The 24187-nt window shown below is 50.8% G+C and overlaps 1 protein-coding gene across 10 annotated transcripts in view; it reads right to left on the bottom strand.

Annotated features, from left to right (window-relative positions):
* Nucleotides 1-12645: 12645 nt before the first annotated feature.
* bcorl1 (BCL6 corepressor like 1) overlaps nucleotides 12646-24187 on the bottom strand; it is a 28755-nt gene continuing 17213 nt past the window's right edge. For 8 of the 10 annotated variants that reach the window (XM_088597413.1, XM_088597416.1, XM_088597418.1 and 5 more), the window contains 10 exons: nucleotides 21333-23675; nucleotides 20304-20442; nucleotides 19240-19653; nucleotides 18652-18848; nucleotides 17921-18193; nucleotides 17336-17502; nucleotides 16703-16848; nucleotides 15542-15619; nucleotides 14771-14927; nucleotides 12646-14165 (listed from right to left, as the gene is read on the bottom strand). In XM_088597413.1, coding sequence (XP_088453539.1) covers nucleotides 13904-14165; nucleotides 14771-14927; nucleotides 15542-15619; nucleotides 16703-16848; nucleotides 17336-17502; nucleotides 17921-18193; nucleotides 18652-18848; nucleotides 19240-19653; nucleotides 20304-20442; nucleotides 21333-23675 — 4176 coding nt within the window. In that variant the 3' untranslated portion in view covers nucleotides 12646-13903. Of the gene's footprint in view, nucleotides 14166-14770; nucleotides 15020-15541; nucleotides 15620-16702; nucleotides 16849-17335; nucleotides 17503-17920; nucleotides 18194-18651; nucleotides 18849-19239; nucleotides 19654-20303; nucleotides 20443-21332; nucleotides 23676-24187 lie in introns of those variants that run through there. The other 2 variants (XM_088597421.1, XM_088597420.1) reach the window with 2 other exon arrangements.

Here is a 24187-nt window from a genome sequence, read left to right on the forward strand (position 1 = left end):
AGAGCAAGAGTTCTTTCTAAACCTGCCCCTCATAAGAACACAGTGTTACTGTGAACTATCAAAAACAAGATCACCTTGCGGTTGAGAAATGCAGGAACATTAGGCCACAACAAAAACAAGCAGGTACTCCTCTGAGAGCTGTTAATTAAGGTACAGTTTGTTAATTCTGCTGCTGTCCTCCTAGAATTAAAAAAATATCTGCAGATGGCATCTCTCAAATCAAAAATAAAAACAAATCCAATCAAAGTTTATTTATCAAATGCACAACAATACAGTGTGCAGCAGTAGTTGCTGGCAATGAAATGTCTAAACAACACAACGTTTGAGGTGTGATCTCCATGAATAGCAATGATGCAAGTATTTGCCTGTTGTTGGATATAAATTCGCTATCCAGTCTTATAAAGTATAAATTGAACCAGTTGCCGTGCTGCAGGTCCAATATATTCTCAGGATATGAACACTGCTATTTAAATGAACGTACCTGTATCTAATCTCTTAAAGCATTAACAGCAGGAAAAAGACACTCCCACCATGAAGCGTGAGCGGACTATGTAAATCACCGCTGTCCTGCCCCAGAAATTGGCCAGGGAGACTGTATCTGCTGTGAGCGTCGTGCACTCTTCCCATCGACACCCTCTATCCCCTCCCCCCTTAGCAACAGCTCAGAGCAGCCGGCCAATAAGATTTCATTTTCGTTTTTCCTCCGGGGAGTGGATATTGGTGATTAAGAGGCTGGAGAACAGTGGTGCCAGTCCAGAAGTAATGAAATAGAGAGGTGGGGAGCTGCGTCAGCATGCGTAGGCTGCAAAGGAACAAGTAACAGGTTTATTCCATGCTGAAAAAAAGAAGAAAGAGAACACAACATTTCGGCCGTGGAGCCTTCTTCGGGTGACTCTCTTAAGAACTTCACACCTGAAGAAGGCTCCACGGCCGAAATGTTGTGTTCTCTTTCTTCTTTTTTTCAGCATGGAATAAACCTGTTACTTGTTTCTTTGCATGAAATAGAGAGGCCTGGCAGGGGGCAGTTGGCAGTGAGTTTGAGGAACAGTACTCTGGGATCTCGCACTGACTGCATTGCTAATGACACAGCTACACGCAGGGCGGCGAGGATGAGAGATGTCTCTGTGAGGTCATTCCCCTCCTGCCTACCTTCCACAGTTCAGTACCTGGGCCTGGCATCATCATGCTGGTCTAAAAGCCCCTCACCTGTTTCTCCACGAGGTACAGTTACCGGAGGGAAACACAGAGCTGCTGCCATAAGCGGGTCGTTTACTTCGAAAACTCCAGCGGGTAGCTGGTGCACAGCCAGGACATCACTGAGACAGAAGAGTTTCAGGGTTCAGAACTGCCTCCATCAACATACTGTCTCGCCTTAGTCTACTGGCTAGTAATCAGCACCATGTTAAATTAATACACTTTTTACATACCACAGAATATCTCAGTGCTTTAGGCTTTATTTTTTCCCATTCTGGACTTTACACAATAATTTCAAATGTTCTAATTGCAGAGCTTCTGGATGCCTAAAGTCATTTGCTGTTTCCAGAATTTAAAACAATCTTGAGGAGTTGCAGAGAGGTGATTTAGGCAGTGTCTGTACTCAAACGAACCTCTGTTTCTGTGATCTGCTACCAAAAAAAAACCCTCAGAACGAAACAGAAGATGACTTCTCTTGCGATCACACAGGTCATACACAGCAGACAAGGCATGAGTCAGGTCCAGGTCTGGTGCACGAGTGGTTCTGCCAGCAGATTTTGAGCTGGTTGCCAGCACTGGGTTGGAGACCAGATAATAAAGTTGAGAAACTTTATTATCAAGGGCCCATTTTTTACAAAAAGCCTTCTACCCTTGTTATAAAATGTGAATTGCACTCCCCACTGTGCAGTAGCTATTTAGGTCAGGTTGCAAAGTTCAGCAGATGTCTACCACCTCTCTCTACTGCATTCATTTACTTTTCGTGTCTCCTACTGACATGCAATTCTATTACTGTGCATATGTTTAATAAGCTGTAAATCACTGTGTATATCCGTGCATATTAATGTAGCTGTTAGAATTCAGAGGGAGCTGTGTATTGCAGTAGATCACTATAGCTGTCTCAATCCTCTGTATCTGTACAACTGCAGAACTGCCACACTGGCATTGACAGGCTTTCAGAGCAAAGTGTGAAGAGAGCTGGCAAAGGCTGGAAATGAATGCGCTCTTCCACTGTGCCCCCCGCTGCCAGTCCTCCCACCCCTCATCGGATCGAGAGGCAAAGTGTGATCGGAAAAAAAAGCCAGTGTGGACTACAGCAGGACTGCTTTCTGCTGGATCGGCCCTGCAGCCGCGGAGGACTGTGTCTGGGGCAGAAGCAAGCGTCCCTGATGAGAGTCCTCCCCCAGCAGCGTGCTGATTACATGGTCTACGTGACAAGACTTGGCAGAGTATCTTCCGTCTGCTCCTTTGGCAGAGCCAAATGTCCTTAAAGCACCTCCGCCTTCCTGGCATGAGCAAAAGATCATTGCTCAAGTATAGCAGCTCTGTCTGCTAACATCTGGTAGCGGCAAACGCCTGCTCAGCTATACGGTCCTAATAAAACAATCACACCCCTCTGAGTGGAGCTCTTGCATGAGCAAATAACCAGAGCAAAGAGCTGCTCAATGCTCACATCTCAGCCCCTCGATTAACTGGGTTTGTGCAAATATCTGCTGAGGAAACATCTGGCACGATGGAACAAAAAAACCAATTATCTCAACATGGCTGATTTATACATAACAGAATGCAATCTGCGCCAGTCAACAAGTCCACTGTGTGAGGTTTAGATCTTGCTGTCAGTACAGTTGGAACCTGTGTGCCACAAACACCACACCCCTGACAGTAACCTGTGCTGGACTGCAGGCTCAAAGACTTCCAGACTTCAGGACAGGAGCTGCTTAGACTCCTGCTCCTCCACGCTCCAGGGCACAGCCTGGTCAGCGGTTTTCTCCAGCCCCTGTCAGATAAACTCGGATTGGCAGGAGGACCAGGCCTGGACAAGGACAGCGTGGGAGCCTGACAGGTGCTGCTGCTGTATTTCACTCGGCTGGAGCGCGTTTTTCCACTTGTGTTTGTGCAAAGGGGATTGAATTGTTCCTGTGGGCAGCCGGGTGACTGGTACAGAGAGGTTTTTAAGGAAGTTTGAGGTGGAGGGTGTTTATTCACGTAGGAGCTCCAGCTGTAAAGATAACCAGTGTCCTTGAACCCAGAAAGTGCCCGACTGAACCATAAAGTCAAACTTCATTCGTCTCATTTCATTTTATGTTTTATTTTACATTCCCGTTTGATTTTCTACTGAGTCATCATCGCGGGGCTGCTAGCTCGTGGAGAGTTTGCCAAGTGCTTTGACTTTATGGACAAGATTTGCATTCCTCTCATTCCCACTTCTATGGTAAATTACATTTTCAGGCCTTATATCACAGATAAACACATTGTTTAGAATGAAATGAGCAGCATTTCACAGATTTTGATTTCATTTATAGTTACGAGGCGTTTCTTTCCACACCTCTCTGTATCCTCTTAGTCCAGTGCTAGGCCACAGTGAGCTGGAGACAGACCTGGCAACGGGGGATAAAACAAATTGGAGGACCTGGGCAGGACACCAGTCCACCGCAGGGCACACACACAGGCTAGAGACATCAGTGAACCCGACATTGTGTCTCTGGACTGTGGGAGGAATCCCAAGAAAATCCATGTGGCAGCAGAACATGCAGACTCCACACAGAAAGCACCCAGGCCAGAACTGAACACAGGACCCCAAACATATGTGGCCTCTACTTTTCTAGTAGATCTTAACAAATTATGGAGAAAAAAAGATGTCCCATAATGTTAATTATTTTTACAGTTGCTACAGATTTGATACACAGGATGTTTTAAGCCATTAATAACTTCCTAACAACACTGCCTCATTGCACTCACAACACGTGAAAACCAGACCTCCTCTTCATTAGTGACTGCAGGGCACTGAGCCGTTCAGCACCAAAGACAACCTCATGTCCTGTTGTATACTACTGGGCCTGTCCTTTCTTGTGGTTTTAGAGTATGTAGTCTGAAATTAAGGCTTCCTTTAGAACATTGTGTGTATACAATCAGCATAAACAAAATGTTCTTGACATGGAACATCTATAGCACAGGCGTTCAATACGGGAGACGAGAACAGCTTGTCTCTCACTCCCATAAGTCCATGATGATCATTGGCCACAGCCCTGTTCGAGAGACTGTCTGAAACATGACTCCCACTGTTTAAATGCACAGCACAGCAGTCAGAGCTTGCTGAGCTCCGCCACGACCACGCCCGTCCTTTCAAAGCCCAGAACATCGAGTGCAACATGTTTTTGTATCACTCCATCTCCACAGCAGGTGCAGCGTTTCAGTTCCCACAGAAGCCAGGGGAAGTACCGCTGAACACAGACGTAAGCAGCATCCGCTACAGCTCAGCCTCGTCCAGCGCAAAGTGTTGCAGCAGCTCCCCTCATTTCACCATGTGTGTACTGATCCGCACAGCCAGTCTGGGGCTGGTCACGACACCAGCGGCCGGGAGGGAGGGTCCAGGCACCACACTGGCCCCCCTGAGGCTGACACTGGGCACGACAAGTGCGAGCAGGTACTGCACTCCACCCACGGAGCTTCATCAGCAATGCGCGGCGCACATGCTAAAGAGAAAGGGCTCATGAGACATTGTGGAGTAGGATGTGCACAAGCATTGCCTTTTGGTTTGGCCTCTGCCTCAGCCAGAGCGCCGTGGACATGCACAGCGAGTGTCGGCACGGGTTTCCTAAACCGCCCAGTGGGGGGGGTTGGGGGCTGAAGAGACTGGTCCCAGTGCACCCGCGGGCCTGACAGCATTCCTGACCGCAGCCTTTCACCTAAATCCAGTGCCATGCCCTACACAGGTCAGGACTGAAACCTTGCAAAATGAATTGACCAAGTCATCCCGTTTAACCCATATACTTTTGTAATGCGTCTGCATTTATGCTTTCTTAACACTGTTTCATGATTCAGCTGGACGGCGGACAGTAAGTCTTTAGGCCTTACAAAGTTTGTCTGTGCAAGAAGCTATTTGATCACAAATCTCATCTTTAACGTAGAGCCTGATGCACCCTTTGTTGGCCTTGCCTGAAGGTTTAAAAGCGTATACTGGTATGGTTTTGCATTTTTAAATTTAGCATAAAAAATGACAAAGGAGAGGAGGCCATTTGGCACATCCTAACTTTCGTAGCTGGTAATAGCTCATCTTGTCCAGACGTTTTTTGAAAGAAGCCAAGGAATTACTTTCAGCAACACAGCTGGGTAGTTTGCTCCAGACTCCCACAAACCTCTCTGTCAGGAAATGCACCTTATTCTCAGTCAGAAGCACTGTTACGGAATATTAATGAGGACCCTGTGCAGAAAAATCAGGACGAGCCGTGAGGAAGCCGAGACTCTAAGCCAGAACGGTAACCAAAGTACCAAAACAAAACCAGGAGACGTAGTCGGAGAACAAACCAGGGTCAGGAAGCCAAAAAAACATGACGTAACTAGTCGCAGGAAGACGAGGTAGCTCTAACCAGGAAGAACCCTGATACTGAGTCCAGGGGAGAGTTGGAGGGCTAACTGGGAACCGTGCTGGAATGCGAGGTGGAACGACAGGTCCTCCGGGGGAGTGGTGTAACACGTACTCTTAGTCTCCACTTGTCTGCTCCCATTTTATATTTCACTGCTGATCCTTTCGGTTTGACTTTGTCAAGGTCTTTCATGATTTGGGATGCTTAAATCAAGATGGATAAATACATAAACCATGAACTTATTCCAGTCTTTCCAAGGGTTCTTTTGTGCTATAAGGCCCAGAATACAGTACAAGTCACTTCTCCAGCCACTTACTACACGTTACAAGCCAACGCTTCAGGGAGGTCTTCTGGACCAAGAAACAAGAAGCGCCTGGGATTGGAAAACCAGCCTCAAACAACACTTCATGAATTCGCAGTAACAGCTGCATCCCGGTCAGGTGCAGGTGGATTAAAGAGGTCTTCGGTCTTCCTCTGCTGGTTCTAGAGAGGAAGGGCTTTGGCCATTCGCTGAAGGAGGAGAAACTTTAACTGATTGCTTTCAGACCAATGGGGAGATCGATCGATTGCTTGTGGGAAATCCCCCAAAAAAGTACAAGGTTGATTTGTGGAAGTGTACTAAAACGAAGAAAGGTTTGATAGAGTCACTCAGCTCTAAATCGGTGTCGGGTATTGTCTTAAAGTTAGCCACACCCGCTGCCGAAAACAGTATTCACGTTTAGTAAACCAACCTCTCCCATTCAGGAATCAGTTTACAGCCATCATTACAGGCCAGGGATAAAACACACCACTTTTTAAAAGAGTCCATGGATCCATTGTATCCCAGTGACATCGCCCCCGAGCAGCTTGAAATGAAAGCTTGGCTTTGCACAGACCAGGGCTTGTGTTCAGCGATTGCTGCTAAAATTAATTTAACCTCTGCAAACAGCACCCGCATGTTAAGGACAAGGCCTCCACAGCAAGGCTCTCTGAGACCCTGGTTGCTATGATACGATCAAACACTGCGCTGAGGATTACGGCTCAGCCTGCTGCTCAGACAGACAGAGCAAAGCTAGGAGAGGCAGCCTGGGTCTGGATCAGCTTTGCACAGAAGAGCAGCAGAATGCAAACGTAGGGGAACTAGGGCTACATGCTGTGAAACTGGCCGGCTCTCTCAGGTGAGTCAGTCTTACAGATGGAGTCACCTGGACAAGGAAACTAAAGTCCCTGTGCAGAACTATAAGTAATTCAACTTTAACTCATATAACTATTCTATAGAAGCAGTTAGGCAATAACACATTACAAAATAAATTAAAAAAGGGAACTGTATATGAAATCTTTCTTTAATATAAATACTTGTATCTGACAGCATTTTAAATGACTCAGTAGCATCATTGGTCCAAAGTCACATTTTTGTCTAACACACACTAAAATGTTTAAAAATAGGCTCCCCTTGGCTCTGGGATTCCTGCCAAGAGATTCACTGACTGCATTGCGACCTGACCAAGGCCAGCCACCAGAGCCGCGCAAGGTCCTTCTCCTGCTGTCACCAGCACTAAACTGCTCTCCCACAATTCACAGCAAGAGCAAAGCAGTTCCTGTGTCATTTTAAACACTTCAGTGCTTCCAGAATCCTCTGCAGCATCGCCTTTGAAAACACAACCCTGGTCGAGGACAGCCGTCTTTGAAAAAGTTGGTTTGGTTAGGCACCAAGATATTCAAATGTTCGCTTTCAGACACTTTCCCTTGAAATATCGCATTTTGTGACCAAAGCATTCCAGTATTTTTAAACATCCCAAAGTCAGGAACAAATTTCAAAATGTTACCTCCAGAAAAATAAACTTTGCCACTCACTTAACCAAACTAGAACTGCCTGCATCAGAATTTGCAAACGCTGTTCAAATTGATCAAGCTTTACTTATGCTCTAAATGATTTTAGATTTCTATATAGCCCCATATTCCATATTAAACTCAAGCCCCATATTCCCAGAAGCCTGAAGACCTGCTGGCATGTTCTTGGACTGTGGGAGGAATCCCACACGAACACGGGGAGAGCAGACAAATCTTAAATCCAATCTAAAAGATTACAGAAGACTGTGCAGCTGTAGACCTCAGCAGAACCATCACTTCTTTGCAGGTGGTGTAAGCTCAGTGTGATTTAATTTCTTCACTCCCCCGTGTTAGAAAATTAGAGCAGAGAAATGAGAGTAGAGAACACAAGTTGCCCAGTTCGTAACGCGCCAGGCTTGATCGGGTCTTTAACTCCCCACTGCTTCTGCCGCTCCTGGGCAAGTGGGTGAAACCGCACCCTGACGAGCTGCAGAGGGGATGAAAGGCGAGTCTGTGTGCTGAATGGGACAGTGCCACCAGAAACCGTGGGCAGCCCTTCGCCATGCATGTGAAATGAGGCTGTTACATAACTGTGGCTTCAACAATAGCCTGCCATGGACCAGTCAGTGTGCTCAAGACGCAGGAAAGAAAAGGTGCTGGGCACAAGCCAGAGTCTGGATAAAGAGCCCTTTGGAAAATCATCACCCCCCTCACTTACTCTTGTTTTGCTTGGTCAGTGAAATATTAATCCCAGACTGTGCAGATCAAGACCTCAATGGACTCGTGCCAACATTATGCCAGAGGTTTCTAATTGGGCAACAGGGGTTACTAAATGGTACCAAGAGTTCGGCTGCTCCCTCAGGGGGGTTTCGGGGCGCGGGGGCTGGGATGATCGGGATGATGAGGGAGCCAGTGTCGGGTGTGAAAAGGCCAGGTCTGCCGAGCGAGGGAGGGAACGCCAGGGAGGTCTGCGATTTGCCTCGCGGAGAGCTTCTGAGACCACAGAGTCTAAAAACCTTAACTACAAGGAGGTCGTGCCTGCATCACCATGTGTCTTGAGATTTATGCAGCAAAAACGATTTTTTTTTAAACGACTCTGTCAGTGTCCAGAGGAGGCCATTCTGCCCAACCTAGTTTGTTTGGAAGTAAGTGACTCAGTGAGTTGATGCTCTCAACAGCAGCTGTTTTGTGCAAGAAACTAGGGTACTGGTTCCAACCACATTGCTAGGCAGCTTGTTCCACACTCCCACAACCCTTTGGCTGATGAAGTGCCTCTTGATCATAATATAACATCCCAATGGTGAAATGTGAGACATATGTTGCCAGAAATGATAATAATAACAATAATAATAATAATAATAATAATAATAATAATAATAATAATAGTAATAATAATAACAATTATAATTATTATTATTATTATTATTATTATTATTATTATTACTTACACTTATATAGTGCTTTTCTGGACACTCCACTCAAAGCGCTTTACAGGTAATGGGGATCCCCTCCACCACCACCAGTGTGCAGCATCCACCTGGATGATGTGACGACAGCCATAGTGCGCCAGAACGCTCACCACACATCAGCTATCAGTGGGGAGGAGAGCAGAGTGATGGAGCCAATTCATAGATAGCAAAGCTTTGTCCTAAAGTCTTTCAGACACAAAATAAAAGTAGGTACATTCGATGTAACTTGGATTCAAATTAGAGCAGCATTAAATAGAACAAATAATAAAAACAGATTTCTTATCAAAAACACAACCTTGGAACTCAAGTGTAAGTCTCCCTGTAGGGGCAGGAGTTAGCTGGCAGGGAGACGGGTCTCCTTCAGCTTGGTCTCCTCAACACTGCGGCCTCTCTTTCCTTGGGCTTCTGCAAGCTTTGCAAAGTTGAGCCTTTATTAAAAATAAACTATTCTTCCCTCATCGTAAAAAGCATGTGACAAACTAGTAGAGGCTTGTCCTCATTCTGAGCCAATCCAAAGTGACTGGTCGGGATGTGTCAGCCAACCAGAAATCAAGAATTGGGGGGGCTTGGTACTGGGGGGTCCTTCTGAAATTGGAAGCCTCAGATGATGTCACTGGACTGAGGCGGCAATAAGAAGAAAACAATCTTGCTCACGTACCATGGAACTGTCGAGAGACAGGATCTGCAGGCTGCCGGGATGACATATGATACCCAAGCTGTATTTCATGTTCCCCGGATGCATTTATTTATCTCCTTATTCTTAGAAGAGCACTCCCAATAAAACTATTAAGGAGGTGCTCGCTATAAACAAAGGTGCTGAAAGAGGTTTCCAGCGCAGGCCTGGAAGACCTGTGTGTCTGGGAGCAGCCGACTGCTGTCCGATTGATCCCTGCCTCTGGGACGGTACTAATAACAGCTGCTGTACTGCAGTTGTCGGGACAGGAGAAACCCCCTGCGATCTCCCCCCGCCACGCAGGTCAGGGAGTGCAGCCACGCCGCTGTTCCACGGGGTCTTCACGCCTGATCCCTCCTCCTCCGGGAAGAGCAGTAAGCGATCTGACAGGGTCAGATTTCCTCACCACATCCAGTACACAAACACAAGCGGACACTAGCTGCCTGGTAACCAGTTCACTAGTCTGGGCCAGATCAATCCGGACTGTTCAGCAAAAGCAAACTGTCACACGATTGCATTCATCGGTCAATAACAAATACACCATGGCATGCCTTGCTCCTTTCGTGTAGTTTGAGGCCCTTCACGTGCACAGCTACGGATGGGTATTTATACTATTAATTATTCCTGAACAAGGACACATCAGGAGAACGTGTGCTTCCAGTCACTAACCTGCAGAATCAAGCTGAATACGGGGACAGTGGTTCCCAGCCCTGGTCCTGGAGGAACGTCTGGTTTTTGCCCCATCTGTGTTTTAATCCCAGGCTCACTGATTTCAGGTTTCAATCTGGGGCTCATTTGTAAATTTTGCTTTTCAGCTCATTAAAGATCAAACAGAATTTGTACTGTACTCGGTACCAATTTCTGGGTTTCAGAACCACCCCCAGTCAGGTGTACTGCTTGAAATGTAACCAGTTGGACTCCTGCAGAAGGAAAAAATGCCCACTGTCTGATTCAGCATCTCCCACTTGTGTCTGACCATCAGCATCTAATTAACTAAGAGCTGTTTAGTCAGAAATAACAGCTAGCAAGTGAAGGAGAATAGTGCCCAGTTCTGTACACTGAAGTAGGAAACTGTACTTTCCACTTCAAGTCAAATATTTGTGACACCCAGGGCTGACTGAAAAAAAAAGTTGAATAAAAGTCTAAACAAGCAATTGGATGAATTAAGTCATTAATTAGCACTGGAGAGGCAGAGCTCAGGTACAATGAAAGACAGCTACAGTGCCTCTCCCTGTTCACAGCCTCCGACTATAAAGATCTTGTTGCTGTTCCTTCAAAGAGCTAAAAAGCAACATGTTTAATGATTAAATAAATTTTTCTAGATATAAATCTTTCCTCTTTTGTTACAAACCCTTTAAACCTACACATCAAGCAAATATTTGAAATGTGTAGGTACTTAGTACAAATCACTAATGCTAGTACTAATTTGTTTTGCAACAAATACAGTGTAGCTTCCTCAGGCTGCACACTGAAGAGTACACATTCATAACTTGAGCTGCAAAAAAATAAAATCAATATTAACTACATGGTTTTGCCATGACGTGATTATCATGAAGGATCTCCACTTTCAACAACCCCCAACACAGCATCTGACAAAGGCCTTAATTCACCCAGCCAGGTCTCAAAGATAGTGGGCACTGCGGAAAGGCCCTGAGCAGGATAACAGTTTTTAAAAAAGATTATTTGAAAAATAAAAGTTTTAAATTAAAAAGATATGTTTGTTTGTTGTGGCGCAAGGGTGGTAACATTCTCCTGCTCAGGAGAATTCTCACCTTAACAGGTGAGATTAACTAGTGCCACAGAGTGTGATGGACACTCCAGTCCCCACCTAGTCCAGCACTATGGACAGTCCTGTGTAACTCACTGCCCCCTCATTTCCGGAGGCAAGCCCAGTCTACTGCGAGCTCATTACAAATGACAGAGGTCTATAAGACCTGCTACGGTAGTGTAAGAAAATATTGTTTGGGTAAAAAACAACTTCTGAAAAATTACACCTCCATTTCTCTGAAGCCAGGTCCTGTGCCTCTTCCTAAAAGAAATATTTTGACATAAAGGGGATCAGGAATTTTTCGGGGGGGTATGTTAAACATACAATTTGTGATCTACAGTATTTTGCACACTCTAATGCTCTCTAATGCATTTCAGTAGTGTTCGAATAGCACAGGGATTCGCACCCTCTGTTATTATTAGTTTTTTTTAACTGCGATAGAATTTGTTACTCCCACTATTAAAACAGCCCCTCCAAACTCACAGCTGCCTCAGGAAAATTGGGTTTAGCTACATTCCAATCCTCAGATAATTGAGTCAATTAATGCGCTCATGTGGTCGAAGTGGCTGTTGGTTTAGAAACAACTGTAAAACCTGTGAGACTGAACTCAAAAGGCGCTTTCTCTGAAAGGAGAACCTTTCCTCCCACAGTCCGAAGACATGCTGGTAGGTTACTTCTGGGAAAAACCGGCCCTGGTTGGAATGTGTGTGCACCCTGCCTTGAGCCCATTGCCTGACAGGCTCCTGCCACTTGGCTAAAGCAGGGGACTCGGTTAGCATGGCGCAGTTCTCCTTTTGCTGTCTTTTAGCAAGCAAACAAAAGGTTGGTTTTTGTCCTGCTATGCCTCAATGTAAATTACGGGAACTTAAAGGTTAGCAATATTAAAATGGTCACTGTCAGATCCATTTCTTCTGGTATTCTAAGGTTTTCATGAAGCGCCAATTTCGTAAATGTGAATGCCTGGCGCCCCCTTGTGGCCACGATTAAGACGCTGCCTTGTTACAGTGGCGGTGCATTTTGGGTCAGATCGCAATAGTGTAAGCGGAGCCGTACTGGCTGCACCGCAAATAGAGAATTAGTTTTCAAAAATCACTAACCTCACCTAACAAGCTAATACGAAAAGACACTACTGCATGTATATATAGCTATCGTCTGATATAAAGAACACCACAAGCAAGACTTAACAACCATGCTTTATTCTGTATGTTGTTCCTTTTTTAAAAAAAATGCTTAATTTGCCTGTCCTCCTTCGATTCCTAACCAGCGCATAAGCAGCACGCCCACGAGGCGTGACGTCATCGCGGCCAGCCCGCACAGTGACGAGAGACACTGCGCAGGAAAACGCACGTCCTTGTGTTGTTTCTATATTCATTTTCTTTTAAATATCATTTATTGTTTTAAACTTCAGAAAGGAAATCCATTGATTGTCAAACACAAAATCTAGTTTAGCACCAGTACAATAAAACTGTACTTTTGCTTGTTAAAATATGCATGGAGAAACACAAAAAAATGAGAAAAAAAAACAAAAACCTTTGAACCAAGGAAAAATTATATATATATAATGTTTCATTTTTACAGCACCAACCATACAAACCAATCTTATTAAATCATATTACACACACAGAAAAAAGGAAAATATATTAATCATAACAAAGTCTATTAAATTAAGCCAAGGAAACAAACCAAACACTGTAAGTAAATAAAAGTTTCCACCAGACATGGAAGAAGCAATATCATTAGAACAGGAAAAGGATGGGAAGGTCAGAGGTCACCTATCCTTCCCATGATCCTCCAGATTCAGTACGCAGCTCAGAGTTTTGGGCATCTGCAGGAGAACCAACATGTCCTACCGTCCTGCAACGTCTGTCTCCGAAAAGCTCCAAGTCCACCCGTTCATAGACACAGATGCTCTCTTGTTCTGGACTCGCAGGACAGTCACAGCGGCTGAGGGCAGTAAGGAGGGGTGGCCGGAAGAGCCACGCCGGAGGTGCTGCAGGCACAGAGAACCAGCCCAGAGCCACCTGGTCAGCTGTGCAGCTCCGCCAGGCCACTCCCAGGAATCTGGAACCTTTGCAAGTCAGTTCACTTCAAAGAAAGCGTGTGGCCAGGGGTAAGGTGTGGGCATATCTGTGGTTCACCAAAATACTAAATTATTGAAAACGCAGGAGAAACCAGAGCCGACCGCAAAGCCTGACTTGAAGATCTCCGAGGTCAAGTTCTTCAGATACAATCGGTTTAGCGGTGGCCAGCAGGTGCCCTGTACTTCAGAAGAACCCGTCCACGCAGTCCAGGCCTCTGATCGTGGGGACAGGTCAGTCTGCGGCCTGCCCAGGCCCATCTGACCGGGCTGGACCCCCGCTTCTTCGCTAACCACTCAGGGCTGCGGGGGACCGAGGACAATCCCCGTCCGAGAACATTCAGTTGAATTCGGAAAAACAAAAATGTAACGTTCACTGGGCTCATATAAAAATTCCACCTGGAGCCCTGAGGTGAAACTAAAAAAAAAAAACAGTTTTAAAATGTGGTTTTGCGCCTTTGTCTTAAAAGCTCAACCTGAAGAGCTGCAGAGCGATGTTTCTGTCCAGCTGGCCTGTGGCTGCCCCCCTGTCCTGAGCAGGTCAGTCCTGCGCTACAGCTCGGCCGGCTCGTCCTTCAGCACCTGGACGGAGGAGCCCAGGAGCTCCTGCAGCTCCGGGACACAGCGCACCAGCTCCAGGCTGCTGTCCCTCAGCTCCTGGGGCGCAGACATGAGCTGGCTGACCGACACCTGGCTGACGAACTCCGCCTGCGGGAGGCTGGCAACCTCCAGGTGAGGGTATCGCGCTCGGAATATCCGCGCGGACATTTTGAGACGCTTCAGGACGTCGGAGAGGAGAAGCCAATTGCAGAAGCTGTAGCAGACACACAGAGAGAAGCAAGACAGATGTGAATGGAAGCAAAACTCAGTCTGAAACAATCTTCCAGCTCTAAGGTTGCTGGTTCGTGTCCCACAGACGGCAGAGGAATCCTACTCTGCTGGGCCCCTGAGCAAGACCCTAAACCCCAGCTGCTCCAGTGCCGTATAAATGGCTGACCCTGCGCTCTGACCCAAAGCTTCTCTCCCTGTCTGTGTGTCTCATGGAGAGCAGGCTGGGGTTTGCTCAAAGACAAATTCCTAATACGAGAAATTGTATCTGGCCAATAAAGAGAGCCTATCTTGTCTCCTTTCTTTCGCCCAGCTCCTCACGTCTCTTAGTTCAATGCAGGAAATAATCTCCTAGTTCGGCTCAGTACAGCTCCTTCTGCTTGCTGTAATGTGCTTGAAGGCATGACACCGTAACCATTCATTCGGGCTTTACATTATTTTGCACTGTTCACTGCAGGTAAGCTATTGGACAACAGTGTATCTTGATTTGAAAAAAAAAGATAAAAGCATGAACTTGGGAGTAAAACACACTGTAACAGTTTGTCACACACTGGTCAGGACACACAGCTGGACCAGCACACAGCCACTCACCCCTGGGACAGGGTCACTTGGACATGATAGCAGGGCAGAAGTGGCTCTGTGGAAAACTCAAACAGGAAGCAGTCTTCCTTCTCCTCCGCATCCCTGTCTTCCTCCTCCTCCTCAGGGGGGGAGAGCAGGAAGTCCCAGTTCACCTCCTGGTTGGTCTCTGGAGCACACAGACAGACAGATGGCATCTCACAGCCCATCCCAGACTCCTCCTCAGCTACTGCTCCAGGAGGTGAGAGTTTTACTTCTGCTCTACAGGGGCAGCAATAACGGTCGTTCAGACCACGGCTGGTGTGAATCCAAACTCTTCCTCTAGTAGTACTGTGTTCACACAGCAGGTTCACATTAGGATGGACTTAATAAAACAATCAAATATTAAATAATAAAGATAACTTTAATAAAGAACAGAATCTTACTTAACTGGATAATCAAACATAGATAATAAACAAGCAGGTGCTTTTGACTTTTACATGATACTAATCACAATAAGATTCCATGCCAATGAATCGGAAACACCATATAGCACCAGGCCAGACTTGAGCACCAGCGTCATCTTCTGCAGTTCCACTAGGGTGGGGCAGGGAGGGACACTCAAGCAGTATCAGCAGGGCAGCAGCCTGCATGGGAAGATATTCTTCCTAATTCCACCGGCACTTTTATCCAAATCAGCCTCATTTGCACCCATTCACACAGCTGGTTCAACCCTCACCCCTGCTCCACACTGCTGCCTATAACCTCACTTGGCACAAAAAACAGAAGACAGTCATGTCTTACCGAACATAGAGCTGCTGTACAAATCCCAGCAAAGCTTGGCATCGTCCTCGCTGTGACCCTCGAGATCAGCAAAGTACTCTGCGAGAGAGAGGAAGCGATCAGAAAGAGTTCCTGCAGTCATCTGTCTGCTCTGCACTCAACTCGCTGACCTTAGCAAGGCCCCTCACAGCAATGAAAGCAGTTACCATCTGTGGCCAGTTTAACAAATAATTTTTTTCCCCCAATTAATAGTTTCAGAATAAATAACAGTGTCGACGGTGGGGCTCTCCAGCATAGGCCTGTGCTCAGAGTGTGGGCAGAACTCTACAGTCCAAACAACACCGTTCTGAGTCTTTGACCTTCGCAGTGTGGTTTGAGCACCCCTGGGCTCAGGTGGGCTCGGGTCAGACTGATCACCGTGGCTTTACTGGATACCAGTGCACCTACAGACCTGCAGATGAGAGCTGCATCACCCCTCCAGGGTATGTGAACGCTGCTGTGGAAAGTGTGCATTTTGCAGAGGAACTTGCTCTAGTACAGTGACAACAGCAGCGAGTCGAAGCCCAAAGGCACTGCCCCAGCCCAGTCTGAAAGGCAGAGAGGCAGAAGATCCCCACAGTGGTGGCCAAGCCTGGTCCCCAGAGCCACGTGGACATACAGGAGATGGCCTTGTGCTGAAGCAGTCCAGCGTCTGGGAGTGAGCACAGCGCACATTACACAGATGGGGGAGGCACGGACAGGTATCTGCTGGTGTCCATTGGAAAAAATGGTCTGTGGAACACAAGGAACTCCCCCACTTTCGACAGCAGGGAGTTGGAGGGGAAAATCCTCGCTGGTCGAAGGGAAAGAATTCAGAGGAGAGTTGCCAGAGGGCATTTTCCAATGCTAAAGAAAGAGGCAGAGGACTGGGGTTCTTGCACAAGAGCTGAGGGCAAACAACAATTAGCTAAACGGCTCCTGTGGACGATCATTCAAGTTTACGAGCAGAACGGGATGAAACCATGAAGACACAGACACAAACTCAGCTGGAGGCCTCCCAGGGTGCCGGGGGGCTGTCCTTCACTCCTGCAGAGGCCTGAGCCCACTCTTGTCATGTAAATCGCGGACGGTGCACAGAACGATACTCCGTGTAACAAAGGACGTGACGCACCAGAGCCTTAACAACACCGCAAGGGCGCCTACCTGTGAGGAAAGCCTTCATGGTGGGGCTGGAGGCCAGCTTGAGCGCGGTCTGGCCGGAGTACGTCGCGAGCGTGGGGTCCGCGCTGTGACCCAGCAGGATTCGCACCACGTTCAGGTGGTCGTTGGCCACCGCGTCATGAATCGGGCTGCGAAAACAGTCGTAATCACCAACACGCACACCTGGGACAGGCACCACACCCTCGCTGTACCGATCTGTGAAACTCAAGAGGGCCTTTCAACGAGCACTCCAGTTCTCCTGTCGCACAGTGGCAAACTGTGTTATTCTGGGTTCTGCTCCTGACTGGGCAGTGGGTCTGCATGGTCACCCAGATTCCTGTCCTGTGCTCTGGGCCCCTTGTTACTGTGACTCTTACCAGGAACAAGCAGCTCTCTGTTTTGTTTTGCATTTACTTTGTGGGTTATAAAAAAGGTTTATTCCCTGCTGGAAAGAGAAAGAAGGAAACACAATGGTTCGGCTGTGGAGCCTTCTTCAGGTGCTTTTTAGTTTTGTTACGACTAACAACCGCAGCGCTGTCCTGAATCTTTGCCACAGATCTACAGTGCTGTGGGCGGTGCGGCCCGACCCAGCAGACACACGCGACTGGCGCGGCGCGGTGCCCCTCTGGTGCCTACCGCGTGCCGTCCTGCGCGCTGCAGTTCACGTCCGCCCCGTGCTCCAGCAGCAGCGCGACGATGGCGCCCCAGCCCCGGGCACAGGCCTCGTGCAGCGCCGTGTAGCCCGCGTTGTCACGGTGATTGACCTCGCACACCTCCTTCTCCAGGCAGTACAGCACCACCTCCTGCAGGACGGGAGAGGGGGAGGAATAGAGGGAGGGAGAGGGAGAGAAAGAGGGGTCACAAAAGAAGCAGGAGTGGGACTGGCTCTTGACCACAGCTAAAAACAACGCAACCCCTCTCTCGCTTGCACGAGATGAAAATAACTCCCTCAAAGAAAGAAGCTGCGCAGGCATGGAGCTGACCGGCGCTGGACTGTGGATGATAATGCTCATGAAAGACCAGTCCAGTGCAGCCAGTGTAGCCAGTGCAGCCAGTTCTTTCGCTGCTCAGCCAACCCCTTCGTTTCAGGCCGCAGCGCAGTGGCAGCCTCTGCATTCAGGTGCTTCTCGTAGTTTCCTGTCAGACTCGTCGGGTCTTAATATCTCCCAACACTGAGAACTCCAGCAGCCCCGGCCCGCCCCCCTCCTCCAGGAGCACTACCTGGTAGCCCAGGCGCGCCGCCCTCTGCAGCAGAGTCTCCCCGGCGTTCTTGTTGACGATCAGCCTGCGCACCTCGGGGGGGGCGGGTCGGCCGGGGGGGGGCGTCGACTCCGGGCCCCCCCTCCTCCCGGAGCTCCCTCTCCTGCCCGGGGAGGGGGAGGACGCCCCCTTCAGGGTGCAGCCCGTTCCTACCGGCCTCTTCGCGGGGGGACTCTCCGCTGCGGCCAGCAGAGAGGCTGAGCACTTGCCTAAGCTGCCTCGTCTCGTCTTGACCTGTAATGTAAAAACACGGCGTAAGGAACGAGGAAGAGAAACCCGGGGCAACACTAGCGCCGATTTCACCGCTTGCGGAAACAAAGACCAGTCCGCATCCTTCTTACAGCCTGTAGTTACTGTTCTCGCCAGAAGAGGGCGATGTAGCTCTACTCTAGTGCAAAGTTTAAAAAAGTCCACCTTTTGGCTGCACAAGAATTCAAGCAGAAAACGCACTATGCGTTACTACAGATTGTCTTGAAAGTAAACTAAAATTAAGTCCACAGGTCCGCATTAAGAATCAACATGCCAATTGATTTGCCACTGCTTACTGTAAAGGATCACTCAAGTTTGGAACAAACGGCAAATGATTGGGGAAAAAAAACATCTATTTTGTATTTTTAACGCCAAGCAGCATTTTTTCCTCCCACGCATCTGTGCTTTGTTGCTTCCCTGCGAGAGCTCTCCGGACAGCGTACCTTCCTCTCCTCCTCCGCCTCCACCAGGTGCTTGCTCTTGAACTTGCGCTTCCCCGAGGGCTTGTCGCACGGCTCCGGCTCGCCGGCGGGCTCCGAGCGCCGCAGGGCCCCCGAGCGCGTCAGCAGTGCCCTCCGGAGCGCGGGGTCCGGGCTGGGGCCCCGGCACGGCGGGGGGGCGCAGCGCCGGGGGAGGGAATCTGCAGGGAGACGAGCGCGTTACAGCCCGCACGCTACCCGGGGGGGGGGGGAAACACCACGCAACTACAGCCACCCGGGAAGAGGAGGAAATATAACGCGAGCAAAAACGCAGAAATATCAAGTCATCCCTCTTCACCAGCAAGGGCTGCCCCTGAGCCACTGAAAGCCGGGTTACTGGCATTTTAAGAAATGCTAATGAACTCGAACGTGATGAATGACGCGCCTGTAACTCGGTGGAGATACTCAGCCCCTCTGACGTTAAAAGGCATCTCTGTAAACCAGGTCTCAACACAGCTTTTACACTCCAGGCTGCCTGAATGTTTCCCACCCCGCCTGCAGCCGCTGCGCTGGCAGAGGAGCGGCGCGGCGCTAGGGGGCGCTGTGCCGTACCTGCCCCGGCGCGGGCGGCCTGCCGTGTGGTGACGCAGCTCTCCTCGGCCTCCTCCTCCTCGGCCCGGTCCCGCTCCGTGATGTACTCCCCGTTCTGGTACTTCCGGTTGCGGCGCCTCCTGCGCGTCCTCCGGGCGGGGGCCTCCGGCTCGCCGGGCGGCGCCGCGCCCCACCCGCCGGGCTCCGGCTGCGGGCGGGAGCGCGAGCGCGGGCGGCCCCTGGGCCGGCGGAGGGGCGGGGGCGGGGAGCAGCTCCAGTCGTCCCGGGGAGCCCCCCCTACTCGCCGCCGCCCCCGTCTCAGTTTGGGGGTGCTCTCTGCGGGGCCCCCCTCCCTACTCATCCAGGCGGGGCTCCTCGGCAGGGAGACGGGCACCTCGCTGCTCCTGGGGCACGGGAACGAGCTGCCCAGGCCATCTGTGTGACACAGGAGTGTCAGTTTCCACACTGCGCTCACACTCAGGACAGGTACGGCCACCTTCCACCGGGGAGATGAGCTGCGAGCAGATATATGACCCTCCTGGCAGAACAGCCTCTTGTAGGCAGCAGCGCTACCTGAATGGCTTAAGCCAGGTCCCCTCGGGGCTGGCTCTTCACCGCCTCCTGGGTCACCCGGTCAGGAGTGACTCCCTGGGCGCCCCCCTGAGCCTGTGCCCCCAGTCAGGCAGCCGTGAGCTACACCACCGTCAGTGAGAGCACCAGCCAAGAGCTCAGCCACCTCCGCTGGCACAGGGGCCGGCCGAGCGGCTAGACCACCCGAGAATCCAAATCGACGGGTGTCAAACAGAACTCGTAATAAAACAATCTACAAGTCCCTTCCCACAGCCTGTAAATGATAAATCTCTTGCAGTAAATGACACACTTGCCCACATCTACTTAAAACATCGGGATTTTCCAGCAGACAGAGGTGACCCAGGTGGCTTAGCGTGAACCAGCACTGGGCATACAGCAGTCACCTGCGCCAGTCCTCACAGGCTCCCTGGCTCTCCTTAAAGAGCAGCCAGAACAGAAACAGACGTCAGCACAGAGCCCGTGGTGCACCCAGACGCTGGCCCTGCCATGCTCACCTGCTGCACCGGGAGCAGGCACGCTCCTGTGTGCCAGACTCCCTCTCCTCCTGCGCTTCCTGCCCAGCCCCTCGCTCTGTGGGCACGAGGGCACCTCAGGCGGGCTCTCCTGGGGCACAGCTGCCCACCGCTTCCTCTTCTGCAACACAAAAACTCCTCCGTCAGCCCCCGACACCTGGGACACCTGCCCCCCCACTTCCCCACTGGAGAGCTCGCCTGGTATGTGTGATGGGAGCGCACTCTCTACGCAGCTGGGCCAACCCGTCCCCCTGTCTCTAACCACTGATCCAGTTCAGGGGCGCGGGGGAGCCCGGGCCTATCCAGGCAAGCAACAGGCGCAAGGCAGGCTACACCCTGGGCAGAACGCCAGGCCACCACAGGGCAAACACAGGCACAGACGATGCCAGGTCACCTGAGCACCCAGAGGAAGCCCAGGGAGAACGTGCAAACTCCACACAGTTGGCACCCCAGGCATTGAGCCCGGGGTCCCAATGCCGTTGGGGAGCAGTGCTAACCACAGTGCTACCGTGTCACCCTTAGGTGGCAATATATATCTTAATATGAAAATAGCCCTTTATTTTCTTTTAAGATCTAAAAATAAATACAATAAATAAAAATGTTGTTTGTTGCATTTCAAAGTTGTACTTTTTTTCAAAATCCTTTTCTAATCCCCAAAGTGTTACATAAAAATGAGGAATTAAATACTTGATGAGTATTTGCCTCCATATCAACATGATCACTATTAGGGTATCACGATTTTACAGAACTCTCCTCATTTTAATTGATACGGTAATTGCTTTTTAATTACCTCAAAAGATCATTATGTGCCACACTCGTAATGTGAAGCACTATGCTATGAATACAGAGGAAAAGCCGGACAAACTCTAAGATGCCAACGCTGTCTTTCAGGCAATGGTTACTATTCCAGTTTGGTTCTGCCTTCCTCCAAGAAGGCAAGAAAATGGAGCTCTGGAAAACTACCGCACGGAGGGGACAATAAAACACAAATCGGCTCGAGAGCCGCAATACCTTCTTCGGCCGATGGTCCTCATCTGCCACTGCGCTGTCCGTCTCCTGCTTCTTGGCAGACTTCTCCGTCCTTCTCCCGGGACCTGGGGACGGCAGCTCCTGGGTCCTCCTGGACTGGCCGCCCCGGTCCTTGCCTCCGGAGGGAGCCTGCCGTGCCTCCGGGGCGCCGTTCCGTTTCCTCTCCCGGCCGGCCCCGGCGGCGCGCTGGCCCTTGAGCATGGACAGGGTGATGCCCTCCAGCTTCACGCAGGGCGAGAGGTGCTCCACCTTCCTCTCCTCCTGCGCTCCCGCAGTCTCCCCTGGGCCCCGGTGTCTCGGGGCGGGGCTCTCGCCATCGCACTGCGCTTCCTCGGGGGCCTTGCTCGCCACCTCCAGGTCAGCAGCTTGTTTCCCGTCTTGCTGGCAGGCAGGCCTGTCCGGGCTGGCGTTCTCCAGCTTCTTTGGTGTTTTGGAGGGGGGGCTCTCCGCCACGCTTGGCTCTTTAGAGGCAGCTTCCTGGCCCCCAGCCTGCAAAGGGACTGCTTCCGTTTCCCTGGTGTCAGCAGTGGCCAGATCACAGGCGGCTTCACAGGCCCGCGAGGACGTCTCCAGAGCTGTGTGCTTCACTATGTACTCCAGGTTGGACAACGGCGATTTGGCTTTGTCCCACTTCTCCTCTTCTCCCTTGGGTGGGCTCTGGTGAAGGAGACCGCCCTCGCTGACCCCCCCGGCCCTCACATGGGGGCTCTCCTGCATGGATTTCTCCGGCACGGATCCACCAGAGCAGGGAAGTAAGCTCGGCAGGTGCAGCAGAGGTGTGTCGGCTGGCCGAGAGATGGTGTTTCCACCGTTTATCTGGCAGGGAGCCAGGAGATTAGCAGAAACAGACAGAGTTATGGGTAACATGTTGGTCTTGAGTGGCAGGCACTGTTGCCTGACTCCCGGGAGGCTACTGTTAGGGTGCTTGTTCGTCTGGGCTTGGTGGATGTCTTTCGTCTTGGGTGTTGCCTTCTTTCCCTTAGAAAGCAGCTGATCGCCTTGGTCAATGATGGAGATGGTTTCCTGCTTGGCGATGTTCTGAGGGTCGTCCACAAAAGCTGCGTCTTTGCTGCGCAAGGTGGCCGCCAGGACTGGACTGGCCACGCCCACGTACGTCCCGGGCAGGCTGCTGAGGGAGCCCTGCGCGGAGCTCTTAGCCCACGGCGCAGAGGCTTCTGGGACCTGGGAGTTCAAAAGCCCAACGGGCTTCTTTGCAAGAGCGGCACCGTTTCTCAGGACGTCTGGGAAGATGGGGTAAGGAGAAGCAGGCCCGAAGCTCACGGCCTGGGCTGGCGGTGGACACTTCAGCGACGCCAGCTCATTCTGCCCCGATTCCACTAGGGGGAGCTCCCTCATCGGCGAGCTTCTGCTTAGATCCATTGTGGTTTTCTGACGCTTGGACTTCGTGGACAAATCCAGGGGCACGTCTCTGTCTTCGGGAGAGGGGGCCAGAGACAGCTCTTCCAGGGCCATCGGGGGGGACTTTAAGCGAGCGTACGCCAAGGGGGGCTTGTCGGCGTAGGGGTGGGGGGTGCTGCTCTCCAAGCGGCCCAGCAGCCTGCTGTGTGCGGCCGTGTGGCTCAGAGGCAGGGAGCCGGTGGGGCTGTAGCAGACGGGAGGGTGAGGAGAGAGTGACAGAGCCGGCTGCTTCAGCGGGAGAGCGAGCGGGGCCGAAGACGCCAAGTCCGGGCCGGAACACAGCTCCGGTCCCGCCGTGGAAAGCTTGGTGCTCGACTTCTGCGCGGCGGAAGGGGATCTGGGCTCGGGCGTAAGGGTCCTGCCCAGGGGGAAATGGTAAGGGAGGGCCCGCAGGGGGGGGGTCAGGCCGGAACCTGAGCTCTGCAGCTGACATTCCGGTGCGAACTGGGCGACGAGGGGGTCTCTCAAAGCCGCCAGGGGGGCCGTGCTTGTGGGCAGAGTTATCTTGCACACGGGCGTGGGGGGCACGAAGGCCACGGTGTGCGGGGGACTGAAGAGAGGGGCGCCCTGGAAGCCCAGGGGCAGCGTGACCAGCGGCGGGGCCGCTCGGCCAGCGCCGGAGCCCAGACACACGTCCGCGCTCTCCATCTTTCTCACAGGCCACAGCTGCGCAGGAGAGACGGGGCCCCCGGCGCCGCTGCCCGGGGGGGGCTGTGTCTGCGGGGTTGCTCTCGAGGAGACGTCTGCGCCCCTGGGCTCGGCAGCCGGGCCCGGCTGTGACTGCTGGCCGAGGGGAACATCGGCTTGGAGCTCGGGGGGCAGCGCTGGCGGCGGGGGCTGCCCGACCATCCTCTCCGGAGACCTGCTCGAAGCGCTGACCTCTGCGTTCATCTGGGTGGCATCCACCTGGACAACAGAAACCAGCACATGGAAAACTTCGGCCTGGAGCTCTTTCACCAGGGACTGCTTCAGCGCAAGCCCTGCTGTGTGACTGAGAACTCTCCAGGTCATCACTGCCAGCAAGACTTCGTTCTCTATAGACTTACCTGGGTACAAAATGTAGGGCGCAAAATCCAAACATCTGGCTGTTTGTGACCATGAATACCTGCTTCACGTCACTCTTCACTCGCACAACTCCATCTCATATCACTGAACCTTACGCACTCACCAAGGTCTTTTTGACCCTTGCAGTATACGGTGAATATGCTTTTGTTATAACCAACTGAGACTGATGCAGTCAGCTAACAATGCAGAATAAGAATACAGAGGCATTTTTAAAGGAATCCTTGGATGCTTCCCTTTAAATAGGGGGAATTTGTCTGTCTTTGCCTTGACAAATGTAACATTTTGGGATTATAAATGTGGGCCCAAAAGCTGTTTCTGTTCAGGATGCAGGTTCGAACTTTCAGTGTAATGCA

Source organism: Lepisosteus platostomus, chromosome 10 (assembly GCF_059453375.1).
Source record: "Lepisosteus platostomus isolate fLepPlt1 chromosome 10, fLepPlt1.hap1, whole genome shotgun sequence".
NCBI lineage: Eukaryota > Metazoa > Chordata > Actinopteri > Semionotiformes > Lepisosteidae > Lepisosteus > Lepisosteus platostomus.